General features: G+C 42.7%; 1 protein-coding gene across 1 annotated transcript in view; it reads left to right on the forward strand.

Moving 5' to 3' along the window:
- Window positions 1–17,304, forward strand: part of TBX21 (T-box transcription factor 21) — a 57,961-nt gene that overhangs the window by 32,936 nt on the left and 7,721 nt on the right. The window contains exon 2 of the mRNA XM_082197284.1: window positions 14,766–14,920. Coding sequence (XP_082053410.1) covers window positions 14,766–14,920 — 155 coding nt within the window. The remainder of the gene's footprint in view (window positions 1–14,765; window positions 14,921–17,304) is intronic.

Here is a 17,304-nt window from a genome sequence, read left to right on the forward strand (position 1 = left end):
TATTCCGTTTCACACTTTGTTTGGGCCAATAAACTGAATTGGGCTGAATCCTGGTTCGGCAGCAAAGTGCATGTCACTGTATGCTGGTTTGGATGCAAATCATGGTTTATGTGAAAGTGGAAGTAACTTTGCCTATGATGCCACTGTAGACTGACTGGATCTCAAGCTGAATTTTTCACAGATCTTGCTAATCTTTCAAACCAGATGTGCCAGGGATGGAATTTGGGGCCTTCAAAGGAAAAGCTTGAGTTTTACCAGTGAGCTGTGGCCCCTGTCGCTTGTATTTCCTTTCTAAAAGAAATGTATTTAAAGATTTCCTTTTATTACTTAAACTATTAAAGTGCCCCTTAAGGACGGATTTTTGACATGTGGACCTTTGCTTCAAAACCATCAAACGTTCTCTTATTTTGCCTTGAACATCCGTCCTTATATACTATTATACATAGCTGTAGAGGGAACTTCCCAAAACTTTGTCCAATAGTTCTTGCTCCATGTGAGTCCCTGAGGGTCAAATCAGACTTGATACTGGATCGGGGTAAGCAATGGGGTGACAGCACAAGTTTAACCCTTCTCCTCTGCTTAAATTCCCCCCACCCCCATGGGAACCTTCCATGGCTAATAGCAGCTATGTTGGGGTAGGGAATTTAAGTCAGGGAAATGGGATGGGGAAAAGGTTAAACAGCCACCTCTCGCCCCCGCAAAGCAAAATTGAGAGCAATTGCAGATGCTTTGAACCAATGGCAGATTTCCCACTTCACATCTCAGTTTGGCTGTTGTCCAACACCTGCGTCCCAACACCTGACTCTTAACTGCTACTAATAGTACCAAACCTATTTCCTGTTGCCTCTCTGAGAGCTGCTCTTTTACATAATTTAGTAAACAAACCAGGAGAGGTCAGTTCAGGTTATGTCTTCAAAAAAACAAAACAAAACATAGATGACAAGCATCTCAGTTTCCTCTTTTTCTAAGCCTTGGCCCCCATTGCTCACCCACCCCTGCCACGGCTGTCGCCAGGTTCGATGGAGTCTTGAGCAAAATGTGCCACCCCCTCAGTCCCAGGATCCCTTTGGACTTACCTGGCGGATGAGTGGCTGCATCAAACTGACATTTTCTGTAGCTCCCTAGAAGGATGCTATGTCCAGGACATTGTAGAAAATTAAGATGCCAGCCAGAGCCAACTGTTCAACAATATTCAGAGGGCCAGGGCAGGGATCAGCAGTGAGGCCTGCTAGGTGCTGAGATCCTGGCAGATGACCACAGATTCCCATCTGGGATTGGAAATCAGATCGACTGCAGCATTCTTTCATTCATTCATTCATTCATTCATTCATTCATTCATTGTTTTATTAGATAGCTTATCTGCCCTTCACCACAAGATACCAAGGGCAGGTTTACAATAATAAAATATCTGTTGATTTTATTTTATTCTGATACCATTTCTATGCTGCTTACATTTTTTTAAAAAATAAATAAAATCACAAAGTGGTTTACAAAACTGAAACACACATTAAACCAATATCCAGTTATAAAATGGTTACAACCATAAACCAAGGGCAATAGCAATTAAAAACAGTCCGATAAATAAAATAATTAAATGTATAAAAACTATACAAACATTTAAACACAATTCTGTGTATAAAAACTTTTTACCAAAAAATAGTTGTGATACAGATGATCCCCAGATTTAACCATTGATAAATTTAATTGCTTAATTGGCCAGGATAATAATTTTAAGAACCTGTTTTACAGCGCAAGCCTATGTATGTCTACTCTGAACTAAGTCCTGTTCAGTTTTAGTGGGACTTGCAACCTAGTAAGAATGTAGGACTGCAGCCTTTTAATCAACTAAAAATAACCAGTGATAAATCTAAGCAACACATCCCCATTTTTTAAAACAAGGGCCAAATTGTTGTATGATCATAAAAGGGACTTAAAAAAGAAAAAGAAAATATTAAGGATGCCCTTTCCTTTTGTCAGTGAGTGGTAGTTTTTGTGTACAACTGAACTGTTAAGTTTGATCACATTGTTTTGAATATCCAAACAAGGCATCTATACCAAGTCCTTTGTAGTTTGCAGATTTAACCAGATTCTTTTCAAAAAGTCAGATGATTGATAAGATAAGCATTCCTTTATTGGTGGATACAGAAGCATGTAACTCTCAGAAGCTTGCGCTAATTCTTACCCTTGCTGTGGTTACATTTAAAACATCCCTGATAGCTCAGTGATGGTTTGGGAAACTTGAGAAGACAACATACATTTCCGTTCTTATGCTGGCAACCTCCTGTTCTTTTTTTATATATGCATCCTTCCTGTCTGATGCAGCTCCTTTGAGGTCCCTCTGAGCTGACCAGACTGAATTGGTTAGTTAGAAAGCTTTGTGCCAGTCCTTTTCTTCTGCTCATTTATTCATTTGTTTAGCAGCAGGAGTATTGATAGAGCTATTACAATACGTACCTACATAATAAAAACAACAACAACAGAACCCTCAAAGTCCAAAAAGGAGGAGGAAATAAAGGTTTCAGATACATCAGCTGTAAGACTAATGATTTATGTTTCTCTTCCCTTCCCTTTTGTCATTTCCATTTTGCAAAAAAAGCTGGAAATTTAGGACACTTCCTATTCTGCTTCTAATTTTCGGGTGGGATTCAGTCACCTTCTGGCAAATTCAGGCCGCACAACCATAGTTGATTGGGAGGTCTTTCACAACTAACCTGCTTTCCCAAATGAATGGACTTTTTTGTGACCGGTAAAGTGAGGTGGGAAATTTCCTGAAAAGCATGAAATAACACTTGCCTTGACCCAACATCATCTAACTTCTCCATAAACAAATCAGAATGAATGCTCATTAAATAGGCAACACCGTCTAATCTCCCTGCAAACAAATCAGGATGAATGCTCAATAAATAGGTCATCTGGAAGCGACCTTACAGGTTTGAAACAGTCTCTAGACAATTACTGATGTATTAAAGTGGAACCTCAGAAGCTGAACACCTTTAAACTCAAACGTTTTGGCTCCCAAGCGATTGAAAACCAGAAGTGATTGTTCCAGTTTCTGAACGTTTTTTGGAAGCCGGACGTCTGGCACAGCTTCCGATTGGCTGCAGGAAGCTCCTGCAGCCAATCAGAAGCTGTGCCTTGGTTCTCAAACCGTTTTGGGAAGTCGAACAGAGTTCTAGAACAGATTAAATTCGAGAACCAAGGTACGACTATACAGGGAAAACACTCTGAGAGCGGGTCATCTTCCCCAGTCAGACTAGTACAGTGGTACCTCTGGTTACGTACTTAATTCGTTCCGGAGGGCTGTTCTTAACCTGAAACTGTTCTTAACCTGAAGCACCACTTTAGCTAATGGGGCCTCCTGCTGCTGCAGCACCGCCGGAGCACGATTTCTGTTCTCATCCTGAAGCAAAGTTCTTAACCCAAGGTACTATTTCTGGGTTAGCGGAGTATGTAACCTGAAGCGTATGTAACCTGAAGTGTATGTAACCCGGGGTACCACTGTACTATGTGATACAACTGTACTATTCTTCTGTCAGGTCACTAGAGGTGGGGTGGGAGATAACATTATTTTTCATTTTATTATTCTATAATGTTTACATTCGGGGGGGACCCAAATATAAACATGACGTGCATTCTTGCAGTTATTGTCAGTTTTGCTTCATAACTATGGAACGATTGGCAAATCAATCTTCATTCTAGTTGGATGTCTCCCAGAAGACCAAGGGAGTTTTGTCTCTTTAACACCAGTTCCACTTTAAATGTGTAACTTAAAACCCAGGAGGTCTATTCATAATGAGCTGTGAGTTCCTGGCTGTAAGATCCTTCCTCTTAGGTGATGAATCCAAACCAGCAGGCTTCGAAGTCATATTCCTAATTAATATTTCTCTTCACTCTTAATTGTTTAGTACGTTTTTCAGAGGCAACAATATTTTTAGTAGGTGGAACAGAGAACATTTATAAATATGATTTGCCATTTTGGAAAGGACAACCGCCCCATCCTGATATTTTCCCCTCTTCCATTCTGTTTGGTATGACCTGGAATGGGGGAAATAGGGTCTCAAAATGTCAGAGATATATTGACCCCCAAAAAACAGGACTTAATCAGTCTCAATAAGAATAGGAGTGTGCCCCTGACCATACAGAGAGTGCTTTTTCTGCTCACTGAATAATCACATGAATAGCCCAGCTCCTATCACTAAATCTCATCAACAAATCACCTCATCACCAAGTAATCAAAACTCTTGAAAACAAAAGAGAAGAACTAGGGTTAGGTCAGGTGTAAGTTTCATATAGTTTTGACCTGTCATATTGTGAAACAAAAGCCTTGTCAAGGAGGTGATATCTAAGTTACAAACCACAGCAGCTGTCTGCTTTCCATTCTCCTCTTTGAAAACACGGCATTTTCCAACCTGTAAATGCACAATCCGTTTATTTTCTATATAACCCTTGATGTGTCCTGAAGGCCTTTTGTCTTGTAAAATCTGACATGGCCAAAACAGTATTTTTAATAACGTTAGTAGTACTAGTGGCAGTGGTAATAAACATGCCTTTATTTGTGCAGTTTTCACCCCACCGTATCCTGGTAAACTAGACCATTGGTATTATTGCAGCTGATTGTCCATCTATGACAACACGTTAATTCTGCCCTAGCCACTTTTCTGTACATTGGGAGGGAGAGGCTGAGAGTTCTGGGCTAAAGCCAAAAGGCTTTGACTAAGCATCCTTACCCTTCGGAGACCATAGGAAGAGCGCACCAGATTTTGAGGACCAACACAGGCTTCTTCCATAAATTCAAGGGCATGCAATATGGAGACAGACATTCTGAACAGAAACAACCCCCTGTTTAGATATACAGTGGTACCTTGGTTTACATACGCTTCAGGTTACAGACTCCGCTAACCCAGAAATAGTGCTTCAGGTTAAGAACTTTGCTTCAGAATGAGAAGAGAAATCACGCTCCGGCGGCGCGACAGCAGCAGGAGGCCCCATTAGCTAAAGTGGTGCTTCAGGTTAAGAACAGTTTCAGGTTAAGTACGGACCTCCGGAACGAATTAAGTACTTAACCCAGAGGTACCACTGTACACCCATGAGTGATCCTCAATGCTCCTTGTCCCTTTTTAATCTGCAAGGGCAAAATGGTCCCTGCCACAAAGCTATAATTTGGACTACGGTTCTACCCTGGAACTTGCTTTAGATGCCAGGGCTTTGCTCCATCAGAAAAAAATACGAGATGCCTCTGAGCAAGTGCAGAATCCTTTTTCCTCTCCGCCGCAGGACCACAAACAACCCACACACCTCTGGAATTAGATAAAAGGGCATCCGGGATGTGACTTCCAAGATTGGCAGAAAACCTGGCATGTGTTGCTCTGGTCCTTGCCTTCAAGCCTAGCTGTTGACAAGGTATTTGTGATCTGGGGATGTGGGTGGCGCTGTGGTCTAAACCACTGAGCCTCTTCTTGGGCTTGTCGATCAGAAGGTCAGCAGTTTGAATCCATGCAATGGGGTGAGCTCCCGTTTCTCTGTCCCAGCTGCTGCCAACCTAGCAGTTCGAAAGCACACCAGTGCAAGTAGATAAATAAGTGCCACCGCGGCAGGAAGGCAAATGGTGTTTCCGTGCGCTCTGGTTTCCGTCACGGTGTTCCGTTGCGCCAGAAGCGGTTTAGTTATGCTGGCCACGTGACCCGGAAAGCTGTCTGTGGACAAACGCTGACTTCCTCAGCCTGAAAGCGAGATGAGCGCCACAACCCCATAGTCTCCTTTGGCTGGACTTAATCGCCCAGGGATCCTTTACCTTTATTTGTGATCCTTAAAATCTTTTTATTAAAACAAATCACTTAAATATTTCTAATTGAAACCTCTTAGACTTTTCTATTTTTTTAACTTTTCTGCTGACTTGCTTGACTGATGAGGGTCCTCCCTCAATGTAATTTTTAGATGTGCAAAATCTCTGACTGATTTCACCTAGCTGGGTTGGACCTCAACATCTCTAATTACAGAACTTCAGAACTCCTACACAATGGGGGTAATCCTGTCACTGGAGTAGGTGGGGACAAGAGGAAAAAACCTGTGGGTTTTTGTTTTGTTTTTGTTTTAAAGGTGCTGGAACTCAAACCTGACCTCGAACCAAAATCTCTGGATTTATTTATTTAAAGTATTTGTTGTTTACCCTGCTCTTTGGCTGGATAAAAGGCTCTCAGAAGGGCTCGTGATAGCTGATATCAAGACAGTCCCTGCCCTCAGGGCTTGCAGTCTAAGAGACATGTCACAAAAGGAACACTGGTTGGAAGGGAAGAGGAAGAAAAGCAAACTTTTCTTTAGGCTTTATTTCCTAATGGCAAAGCAAGCTCCCTGCGTTTTTCTTGATCTCAGTAGCATATTAGTACGTCCCTTTGACTTTTGAATGGGGTTTAATGGGCCAGGCACACAGCGTTTGTGTGTCAGGCTGAGGGAACTGGTCAGAAAATGGTAAACCAGGAACGGCAAGACTTGCTGTTCCTTTCTGCGGCCCAGCAGGACCTTCAATCCTGCCTCCGGGATGGGCTGTTTCCTCTTGGGATTTAAATGTACTGTTTAATAGTATTAAAATATTGACCTAGCCTTCCCTGGGGAGACCATTGAAGAACGGATTACTTCTTTTTGCATAGAGATGCTCCCATATTGGGGGGGGGGGGTCAGGTGTGTGTTTGTGTCTGCAAGGGAAGAGGGAAAGGAGAGTTGGTTGTGCATCAGCTGGCACGAAGGAAGCTTCTGATTCCACGAAATTAGTTTGCTCTTTAGAAGTTTTACCCCTTTTCCATTTCAAACGTGCAACCTTCAGGAGTAGCTGACGTGGATTCTGTGTTTGATTCCCAATGCAAAAATTGATAAAATCCCCATTGTGTTATACGGTGATTGGAAACTATGTAGACTCAGAATTGTAGGGGGAATGTTTATGATCAGTTTTGGGGGTGGTGTGTGTTTTAAAAGGAACTTTCTTTTGGAGACGGAAGTGCTGTAAATAAAAAAATTGTCCAGTTCTTTTGGAGAGAAGAACAGGCAAGCTTCAAATAGCACTGGTTTTTCCATTGGGAATAATAATAATAATAATAATAATAATAATAATAATAATAATAATAATAGCAGGTCCCAACTGATGTCAGTGTGATGGTACTTTTAGAAGATATCTGAAGGCAGCACTGCAAAGGGAAGTTTTTAATGTTTAATGTTTTATTAGGTTTTATATATTCTGTTGGAAGTTGCCCAGAGTGGCTGGGGTAACCCAGTCAGATGGGCGGTGTACAAAAATAAGCACCATATAATCATAATCAGTGCTTGTTCCCTAGGAAAAAAAGGTGCCGGTACTCACCATGAAGTTGCTGCAGTAAGTGCCATACTTTTTAACAACAACAAAAAGATTAAGAAATCAAGAAGAGAGAATTTTAATAAAAAGCAGGGATCATTTATATTTAAAGAATTATTGTAAACAATTTAAAACATTGGCAGAATTAACATAAACACACGCATATTGCGATGTTAACATTTTGAATATAAGTGATTAATTATAATTAGGTGGTGGAGATGCAAAACAAAGAAGAGGCAATTTATGTAACCAGAGAAAGGGGGGGAGTCAATATCCACATTAAATGTATGAAATAATATTTCTTACGTTCTGTAAAATGTGAAAATAAAATTTAGTTTTAAAAAGAAGTGGTGGTACTGTGTACCCTTGAGTACCCCCTGAAAAAACCCCCACTGATAATGATAATGATCACCATCACTTACGTGTGTTGGGGAGGTTAATCCCAATGAACTCAAGGGACTTACTTCTGAATGGACTATTCACTGTTGATTTCTTTTCTTTTCTTTTTTTTGTATCAGAGTTCATTCAAGAGGAAGCACTGCTCCTCTGTGAGGCTTGCTTCCTGCAGACAACCAACAGTGTCCTAACAGTTTTACTTATTCCATTTATGACATATGCCTTTTTTCTTCTGTGGAATAAAATGCCATGAAGGCTCAAAGATGGCCTCCAGCCCAGGGGCACTGAGTGAATTCAGACGTGTTGTTTAAAGTCCGGCCCAGGGGCCTAATCCGGCCCAACAGTCGGTTTCATCCTGCCCCTGCGGCAGTTTTTTTCCTGGTGTAAAATCCTAAAAGAAGGTCAACAACTTAAATCCTAAAAAAAGGTCAACAACTTTGTAGACCCTCATGCATTTTCACATCATCAAATCTGGCCCTCTTTGAAAAAAGTTTGGACACCCCTGACTTAAAGCAAAGTGTCTGTGCATTCATAACATGCCTTGGGATGCGTTTGCCATCATCACAGTGCCCCCCCCCCCAAAAAAAAAACCAGGGCGAGGGAGAATGTCAGCCTGCAATTAAAACTTTGTTTAATTAAGTGTGATGCTTACAGCCCTGGTGGTTTTGGTTTAAAATAGCCATTTGCCTTTATGGTAATTTACCAACTACAGTGGTACCTCTGGTTAAGTATTTAATTCGTTCCGGAGGTCCGTTCTTAACCTGAAACTGTTCTTAACCTGAAGCACCACTTTAGCTAATGGGTCCTCCTGCTGCCACCACGCTGCCAAAGCATGATTTCTGTTCTCATCCTGAAGCAAAGTTCTTAACCCTAGGCACTATTTCTGGGTTAGCGGAGTCTGTAACCTGAAGCGTATGTAACCTGAGGTACCACTGTAAACTGTTGAGTCATGCACTCTCTGCACATGGTCAGGGACACTTCTTTGTTATGGCTACATGCACACCAGGCCTAAACCCTGACTCTGAAAACAGGTTTCCAAGTTGTCCCAGAGCCCTTGTTGAATCAAGCCCATCTGCATATCTGGGATTAGGGAGAAGGGTAGTTCTGGGCAGAGCCAAACCACTTGATTTTATAAATTAGGCACCCATTGAATCTGTACAATAGGGAGCCTTGGAGGAATGCTGATTTTTTTCCTTTCAAGTATTTCTATTTCTCGTGGGTGTTAAATAAAATGTAATAAATGCTGTGTAGCATGTGAGTGCATTTTCTTGAGGCAGTGAGCAAAGTCTGAACTGTCGGGTGAAAGGATATTTTGAACAATGAAGAGTCTTGCAGGATATTGGGGCGCTTCCAAACGACCAGTTTATTGAGTGTTCATTCTGATTGGTTTGCAGGGAGGTTGTGTGATGTTGGGTTAAGCAAATATCCCATACTTTCTGCTGCACGTTCCCCTCACTTTCCTTATTACAAAAAGTCCAGGTTTTGATACTGGTTTGTTGCGCTAGAGCACCAAATTGACTGTTGTTGCAGAACCTGAACCTGCCGGTATGTGAATGAATCCCACTCGCAAAATGGCAATAGTCTGATAGGTCTTTTAAGTCCGCACAAGCAAATGTCAAAAATTTGTATGGGTTTTTAAACAAACACAAATAAAATGACAGTTAAACCCATAGCCAGCAGTGTTTGTTTTTTCCATTGTCTCTAGACATGCACTTACACAGTCAAAATTCAAACATATTACTTAACGTGACCCCTCCACTGAGAATATTGGGCAGCTGATATAAGAAAGTCTTGATTTTGGTCATTAACATAGCTAAAGAAAGGGGCCCACGTTTCTTGAAAGGTGTCTCTATTTGTTGTGCCTTTATTTGCCTTCCTGTGTGTGGTGAGATGCTCAGACATTGCTATATCAAAGATACTATTTTTCCACATGTTCAGAGAAATTGGGGTTGTCTTTAAGGTGTCACAAGATCCTGTGGTTTGTGGTGGATTTGTCGTAGTGGGGAAAATGTCCACTCATCTATGCTGGGGCACCTGATTTTCACAGATCTCCGGGCTACCTAAGCCCTGCATCTCTTTTCCCCCACCCCCAAATCTGCTTCTGTGGTTGTTTAGTCGTGTCCGACTCTTCGTGACCCCATGGACCAGAGCACGCCAGGGACTCCTGTCTTCCACTGCCTCCCGCAGTTTGGTTAAACTCATGCTGGTAACTTCGAAAACACTGTCCAACCATCTCGCCCTCTGTCGTCCCCTTCTCCTTGTGCCCTCCATCTTTCCCACCATCAGGGTCTTTTCCAGGGAGTCTTCTCTTCTCATGAGGTGGCCAAAGTATTGGAGCCTCAGCTTCAGGATCTGTCCTTCCAGGGAGCACTCAGGGCTGATTTCCTTAAGAATGGAGAGGTTTGATCTTTTTGCAGTCCATGGGACTCTCAAGAGTCTCCTGCAGCATCAATTCAAAAGCATCAATTCTTTGGCAATCAGCCTTCTTTATGGTCCAGCTCTCACTTCTACTCCTAAAATGGCCTAACTGAGCCGCTGCTTGTTTGCATAGGAACCAGGGCAAGCTACTCTGTCCACTTACACTCAAGTGTGACTTAGATAATACCATGTTGCAGCACCTCTTCCAGGGAATTTCTCATGAGATAATTCAATGCTAAAGCATTGAGCAGTATCGGGAAATTTGCATCACAGCGAAACTGCTACTCATTTAATTTTGGGGAAGATTGTAGGTGCTGTACTGAATGTGGGGCAAGTCAAGACTGCCCCCACTTCTGTTCATGGTGCCCACCTAGGATGGTCCTACACAGTGGTCTTGACTGCAAGGTGGAGTGGAAAATGCCACTCACCACCTTATTAAAATGGCAAAATCTATTTCTATTTGTGTGTGGGTGAATTGGGGGTGGCTGGAGGGGCTATTAACCTGGCTGTTAATTTTTTCCTTGGCTCATACTCAGTGATCCACATTAAATGTACACATACCAGAAATGGCCTGCCATTTTCTGACTGGTTTGGGGGCTTACAGAGGCGACTGGAAGGTGTTTTGGTTTGGCATTAAGAGATGATTCATGGACATTCCAAACCACCTCTTGTGCCTAAGCACGATGACTGCAAATCTATGACTAAACTTTCCTAATAATTTATGTTTTAGTCATATATGAAGCTTCGTATTTTTAGTATACTGTATATATCTAAGTTTTTTTTTTAAACACCTCTTGCTGTAGCAGGAGGGAAAATCCTCCTCATCATTTATATTTCATCACTCCAGTTCCTCTTCCCCCACCCCACCCCAATTTATCAGCAGCAAAATACATTTTGCATTCTCCTTTCCTTCCATCCCAACCTCACTTATGGATAGTGTTAGATGGCGGGGGGGGGGCAAGGGGGGTGGGACATATTTGAACCGCCAAATAAGAGGCAAAGCACATACTGATATCCGGCAAAATCTGCTAAAAACATTTTTTGTTTCCGGAAGCCCAGCCAGACGTGTAGAAGTTACATGTGTTTTATTTCCTTTTAGCTGCTGTCGATGTCAATATTCTTTTGAATATTTGTAAAGACCAGTTTTTCAACTGGGTTTTTTTCAACTGACAATGTCAATGTTTTATATTCAATTTCAGTGTTTTATAATCAAGCGGCACATGCATTTTATTTAATAACTAAATAGAGGTCAAGATTTGCGTCATATTTGCATATGCTAATGTATAGGTGTAGGTGAAAATTTATAAAGGGCGAGTGTCATTTAAACAGAAATGCACCAAAGTTTGGGAAGGCTGTGGCCAAGTTTCCCTTCCCTTTCTGTCTCTCCCTCCCCCCCCCCATAGATGTTGTTTTTTGTTTCACTGCCCATTTAAAAATAATTAATTTGATACAGTGTTGGTGACTTGGTTCTGTATTCTACGCTTTTATAACTTTATGATGCGTTAATGATTTTATGGTACACTGCCGTGGTATTTTTTAAAACAAAGCTGGAACAGAGCAAGGCACCTTCCACCGTGGGCAGATTTTAGTCACCCAAAAGGGGGGGATTTGCATAAGCCTGAACCAGTTCACTGGCACAAACCATTGCAATGAAGCTCCAGTTCAGTGGGGCTTTTACATAATGTCTGCAATCAGTGTGTTAGGAATGAAAAGTTGGGTTGTATACAAGTAAGTTCCACTCAAGGGTATACCCATTGAAACCAATGGGCCTACGTTAGTCATGTCCATTGACTCCCATGAGTCTAGAACTATCAGCCCAATAAACTTCTAGGGAGGGGCGGACTCTTTAGACGGGGGTTAGGTACACGCCATAAATGTAAAGCACACTAAAAGCACATTGCTCCCCCTCGAAAGAATCATGGGGACTGTAGTTTACTCCCTCGCAGAGCTACAATTCCCTTCACCCTCAGCAAACTACAGTTCCCAGTTGGGGGAAGCCTAGGTGCTTTCAATTGCTGTGTTTGGGGCTCTTCCTTCTTATTAGCTATTATTATTGTTATTATTATTATTATTATTATTATTTACTCTGCCCATCTGACTGGGTTGCCCCAGCCACTCTGGGCGACTTCCAACAGAATATAAAAACACAATGAGACATCAAACATTGAAAGCTATACAGGGCTGCCTTCAAACTCTTTGCGGCTTGGACTGTGTGTGCATCTCTGTATGTTACATGGCAGGGAGTGGGGTGGAATGTCATTTAGAGCTGCCATATATCCGGATTTTCCCAAACGTTACCTGGATTTCAAAGGCGGAACTTTTGGTGGTTTCCTTTTTTTAAAAAAAAACAGCTCAGCAACTTTCAGGGTGTCCTGGTTTTCATTTTTTGAAATAAGGCCACCCTATTATCTTTCGGATTTTCAACCTCAGATATCCAAAGGTTTTAGACGTGCCGTGTGAATAAGTTTCTCACAGCCATCCATGCGTTCTTGGGTGTTTTCCTCCTCCCCTTTTCTGGCCATCCGTCCCAAGTCTTTCTCTCTTTCTGTCCCCTTCTCGCTTTCTCTGAAAATAGAAGCTGCGTCTATTTCTGAACCGGAAGCTTGTGGAGGGGAGGGGAGTGAGGTAGAGGGATTGGGTGGGGGCCGGGGGGGGGCAAGAGGGAAGTGGCGAGGTAGAGAATTTGGTAAAGGTCAGGGGGGGTAAGAAGGAAACAGAGCTGTTTTTGCATCTGTCGCCGTCACTTCAAGCCGCTTAGAACGAAAAGATGGAGCGAGTGTCATTTGGATGTAGCTGTTCTGCTGGGAGTGTGTGTGTGTGTGTGTGTGTGCGCGCGTGTGTGTGTGTGTGTGTGCGGGGAATGTCCTGGAAATATATTGACCGCTGGAAAGTAGATCATAGCACTGAACTATTAGGGCTGGGTGCAGTAATTGATGAAGCCAGTTGGAATACAGAGATTATCTCCTGTGGGAAGAGATAAGGAGTCAAAAGGCTTCTTCCATACAGCATTAGAACCCAGGCTGCCCCCCCCCCTTATTACTACAACAGGCCTCTGTGGGATAAGCATTTAGGCTCCGCTTCCCTGCTTAAGCTTTGAGCCACAAAGACTCCTGGGGGGTTTTATGGCCGCCTCCAGACGATTCCAAGGAAGCAGACGATAAAAAAAATGTATTGCCATTTGCTTAAATTATCACACAGAGATCACTTGCTCACAGGGCTGTTGTGAGGAAAGAAATCATCTTGATGTCCCATACGCACCCTCAAATTATCTGGTGGAACAATGGAATCCAAACAAGGCAACATAGGTTTATGTCCACACCACACATTTAAATCACATTTGTACACTTTAACAGTCCTGGCTTCCCTAGAGAATGGTAGTTTACAGAGCAACAGTTCCCAGCATTCTAAGCAAACTGCAGTTTCCTGGATTCTTTGGGGAAAACTATGCTTTGAATCTAAAGTCAATGTAAACCTTAGTTACCTCCTCAACAACCACCATTCTTCCTCCCAAGGAGTTCTTCCTTTCTGTGTTTGGAAGGTAAGGCCCTCTGCCTCCTCCTGCATAGACTATCAAGCCTAGATAAACAATGGGAGAGGTTATAACAGTGCAATCCCATGCATATCTACTCAGGAGTAAGTCTCACTGAGATGAATGTGGATGGTTTCTTGTTAAGTATGTATGGGATTGCAGTCTAAGTGGTGTAAGGGCTTTCCCACAATTCTTCTTGTCCCGCTGCTTCCATGTGCCCTCCCCAAAAAACCCTGCTCTTTAGTGCTCAATTGCAGCAAACAACAATTCAGGTTTTCTCTGGATTGACGTTTGCTCCGATTTTGCAGTAAAGAGCAGCTTTTCCCTGGGAAACGAGTGGGGCACAGGGAAAACTGTGCCTAGAAAGTGTGGGTGAAGCAGAAAACTCTTCAGGGGGTTGGACTAGAGGACCCTTGGGGGTCCCTTCCAACTCTACAACTCTATGATTTTAGGCGTGAGCCACATGGAAGTGTGGGCAAGCCCAGTCGTCTTGTTCCGAATATCTGAGTTCATGGAATCAAGCCGAACACTTGTAGCTTTTTCTTTCCCCTTCATGTAAATTCATGGGTTGAAGTTCATTGTCTCAAAGTTAGACGTGATGGTAAGCTTTTTAAGACAGGGTTTTCAGACGAATGCAAGAGAGAGAGCTCTAGCAGCGCCAATTCACCCAGCTAGCCAAAGATGAAAGTTTGATCTCTTGTTTATCTCCACCGCATTGAAAATTTGATGTTCAGAAGTACAATATGACTGAGATGCTGAAGATTGCAGTCTTTGGTTTATTATCTCCATTGTGCTCTTTGAGCTTCTGGCTGGTCACAGTCTGGAGGCAGAAGGCTGGGGTTTCACAGACTTATTTTGCTCTGAGGCAGTGCTTATGTGGTTATTCCAGTTTGAATAATTGCGTAGGGACTGCAGTTTGAATTCAGGACAGCGGCTCTTAACAAATGATGTTAATACATTCATTTCGAAAATTTCTTGTGCCTTAACCTCAAAACAACCAACCCAGCAACGTGGGGCTATTTTATTCCTGTTTTACAAATGGTTGTGTTTTTTCTCTCCCCTTCCCTCCGCAACACTGTTTAGGAGGATGTTCCCATTTCTGAGCTTCAACATCTCTGGACTGGACCCTGTCGCCCATTACAGCATCTTTGTGGACATTGTGTTAGTGGATCAACACCATTGGCGATACCAAGGCGGGAAATGGGTGCAGTGCGGCAAAGCAGAAGGAAATATGCCAGGTATGAGGGAGGAATTATCTTCCAGTGCAGAGTTAGACATATTAGCCCATGGGTAGGGAATCTACAAAATCCACAGTTGGGCCATGACTTTTATTAGGACTAACCAAAACGTCACAGAACAGCAGCAAAGTTTTGAATTCCCCAGTGCTTGAAATCTTGCCACAGTTTTTTGACCACTTCCGATTGACAAGTGTTCTTTCAGCTTAGGTCTTCCTATGCTGTTGGACTACAGTTCCCATCATCCCCAGCCAGGTCAGGGGACAGAGGCGATGGGAATTGTAGTCCAACATCATCTGAGGAAAAACATTGCTACAAAACACATTCCCTTTGTTCCCCCTTCGTTCCTTCGTCATGGCTAGTTTCTTTATATATGTTTTCCCATGGTAAACCATTCTCAGAAAGCAGCTCACATCAGGAAAGTTTGTGTAATAAAAAAATTATTTGTAGTCATTTGTTTGTTACACTTATACACTACCTTTATATTCCAAGGATCTCAAGGTGGTGTATATCGTTCTCCTCCCCCCCTCCCCCATTTCAGCCATACAACAACCCTGTGCTGAGAGGCAGTGACTGGCCCGAGGGGCTTCATGGCTGAGTGGGGATTCGAACCCTGCTCTCCCAGGTCCTGGTACAATGCTCTAACCATTATGTCACAGTGGCTCTAAAATATAGTGCCATTTCAAGAAAACCAACCGTTGCAAAACATAACAGCATTTAAATTGTCATTAAAAAATTTAGATTGGCAATTGAAGAGCTCATATTAACAAATACACACTAAGGCTAAACATTTCACTAACAATTTAGCCTAAATGATAGAAATAAAAGAATAATCCACTTTGGTAGCTCAGTTGGCAGAGCATAAGACTCTTCATCTCAGAGTTGTGGGTTCGAGCCCCACGTTGGGCAAAAGATTCCTGCATTGCAGGAGGGTGGAATAGATTACCCGTCATGGTCTCTTTCAACTCTACAATTCTGTGATGACACAAATACCAGCTAAATGTTGCCCCCAACAACAACTGTTAAATTACTCGGGGCCTTATACTGCCAGGCTGCGTGGAAATGAGCCAGACAGAGAAGCAACATGTAGGTCAGGGGTCTGCAACCTGCGGCTCCGGAGCCACATGTGGCTCTTTTACACCTTTGCCGCAGCTCCGGGGCGGATACTAGCGAGGGGAGGAGGCGCATTGTGCGCCCCGGCACTCCCCACTGTGGCGGGCGCTGTACTGGCTGTGACGTCGCATGGGGGCGGTGCGTGCGTTAGTCACGCACCGTCCTGACGTCACCTTCCTGCCCGCTGTCAGATCGTGGCTCCGGAGATATATTTGTTTTAAATGTCGCAATGGTTTTGCGGCTCCCGTTTTTTTTTCTTAAACTGGTCCAAGTGGCTCTTTTTGTCTTAAAGGTTGCAGACCCCTGATCTAGGTTTTGCAGGACTCGAGCAAAGTGAGGGGAAAGCACTCTGCAAATTCTTGTGGGCTTTCTTGCATTTACTTCTACTTCACGTGTGAATCTTGCGCCAAATTCAACGCAATGACTCTCCTCCAAAAAGTTGTATATGAAAGTTCTAACCATGAGAAAATTTGAAGAGTTTTGAATATGGGAAATTATTCTAATCTAGCTGGGTTATTTAAGACCTTTTTCGGCGGGAGTCCAAATTCAACCCTTCGTTCTTGGTGGCAGTTTTTAATTAGACCCTAAATGAATTCGGCAAGGGAAAGTTCTGAAGTCCACCCCCCCTTTTCTCCTACGCATGAATTTGCTGAGCAGTGGGTGGGTGGGGAGACTTTTCTTTTCCCCTAATGTGGATTCCCTTTTATTTAATTGATAATTTATTTACTTCAACTTTTTTAGTCCTCAAGTCCTACATACCCAGGGCAGTTTAGAGCATTCGCAGAGAACTTTTGAACAAAGGCATCACAACAGTTTTAACTTTTTTTTAAAAAAAAAGTTTATTTAAATCTAACCAAATACTTTTGGAAATGAAATCACAGTATATCTTCTTCCTTTTTTAAGTCCAGCAGCTGCTGCCTGTTTGCTCTGCAGCGCCCCCACCTCCCCATTCTCAGGAGCTACAGCCCCATCTGGTGGTCCAGAGAAGAAACTGAATCGCTTCCTTGTTAAAGCACAGTGCTTTGCACAGAACCAACGTTTCGATAACGTTGTGCATTTCCTTTGCCACTACCTAAACCACTAGTCTGCACCCCATGCATTTAGTATTAAGAGCTGAGCATCCAGGGCAGAGGACATGACTTTCCATTTAACTTGAATGCTGGTACCTTTCTTTTTAAAGCTCAAGAATGTAACTACATGCTCTCTCCAGGGAAACTTGCCTGACGTTATACACTCATGTTCTTTGCGTGCCAAGCCAAAGGCCTTCTTTTGTT

Source organism: Podarcis vaucheri (genome assembly GCF_965113315.1).
Source record: "Podarcis vaucheri genome assembly, chromosome: 13".
Classification (NCBI taxonomy): Eukaryota; Metazoa; Chordata; class Lepidosauria; order Squamata; family Lacertidae; genus Podarcis; species Podarcis vaucheri.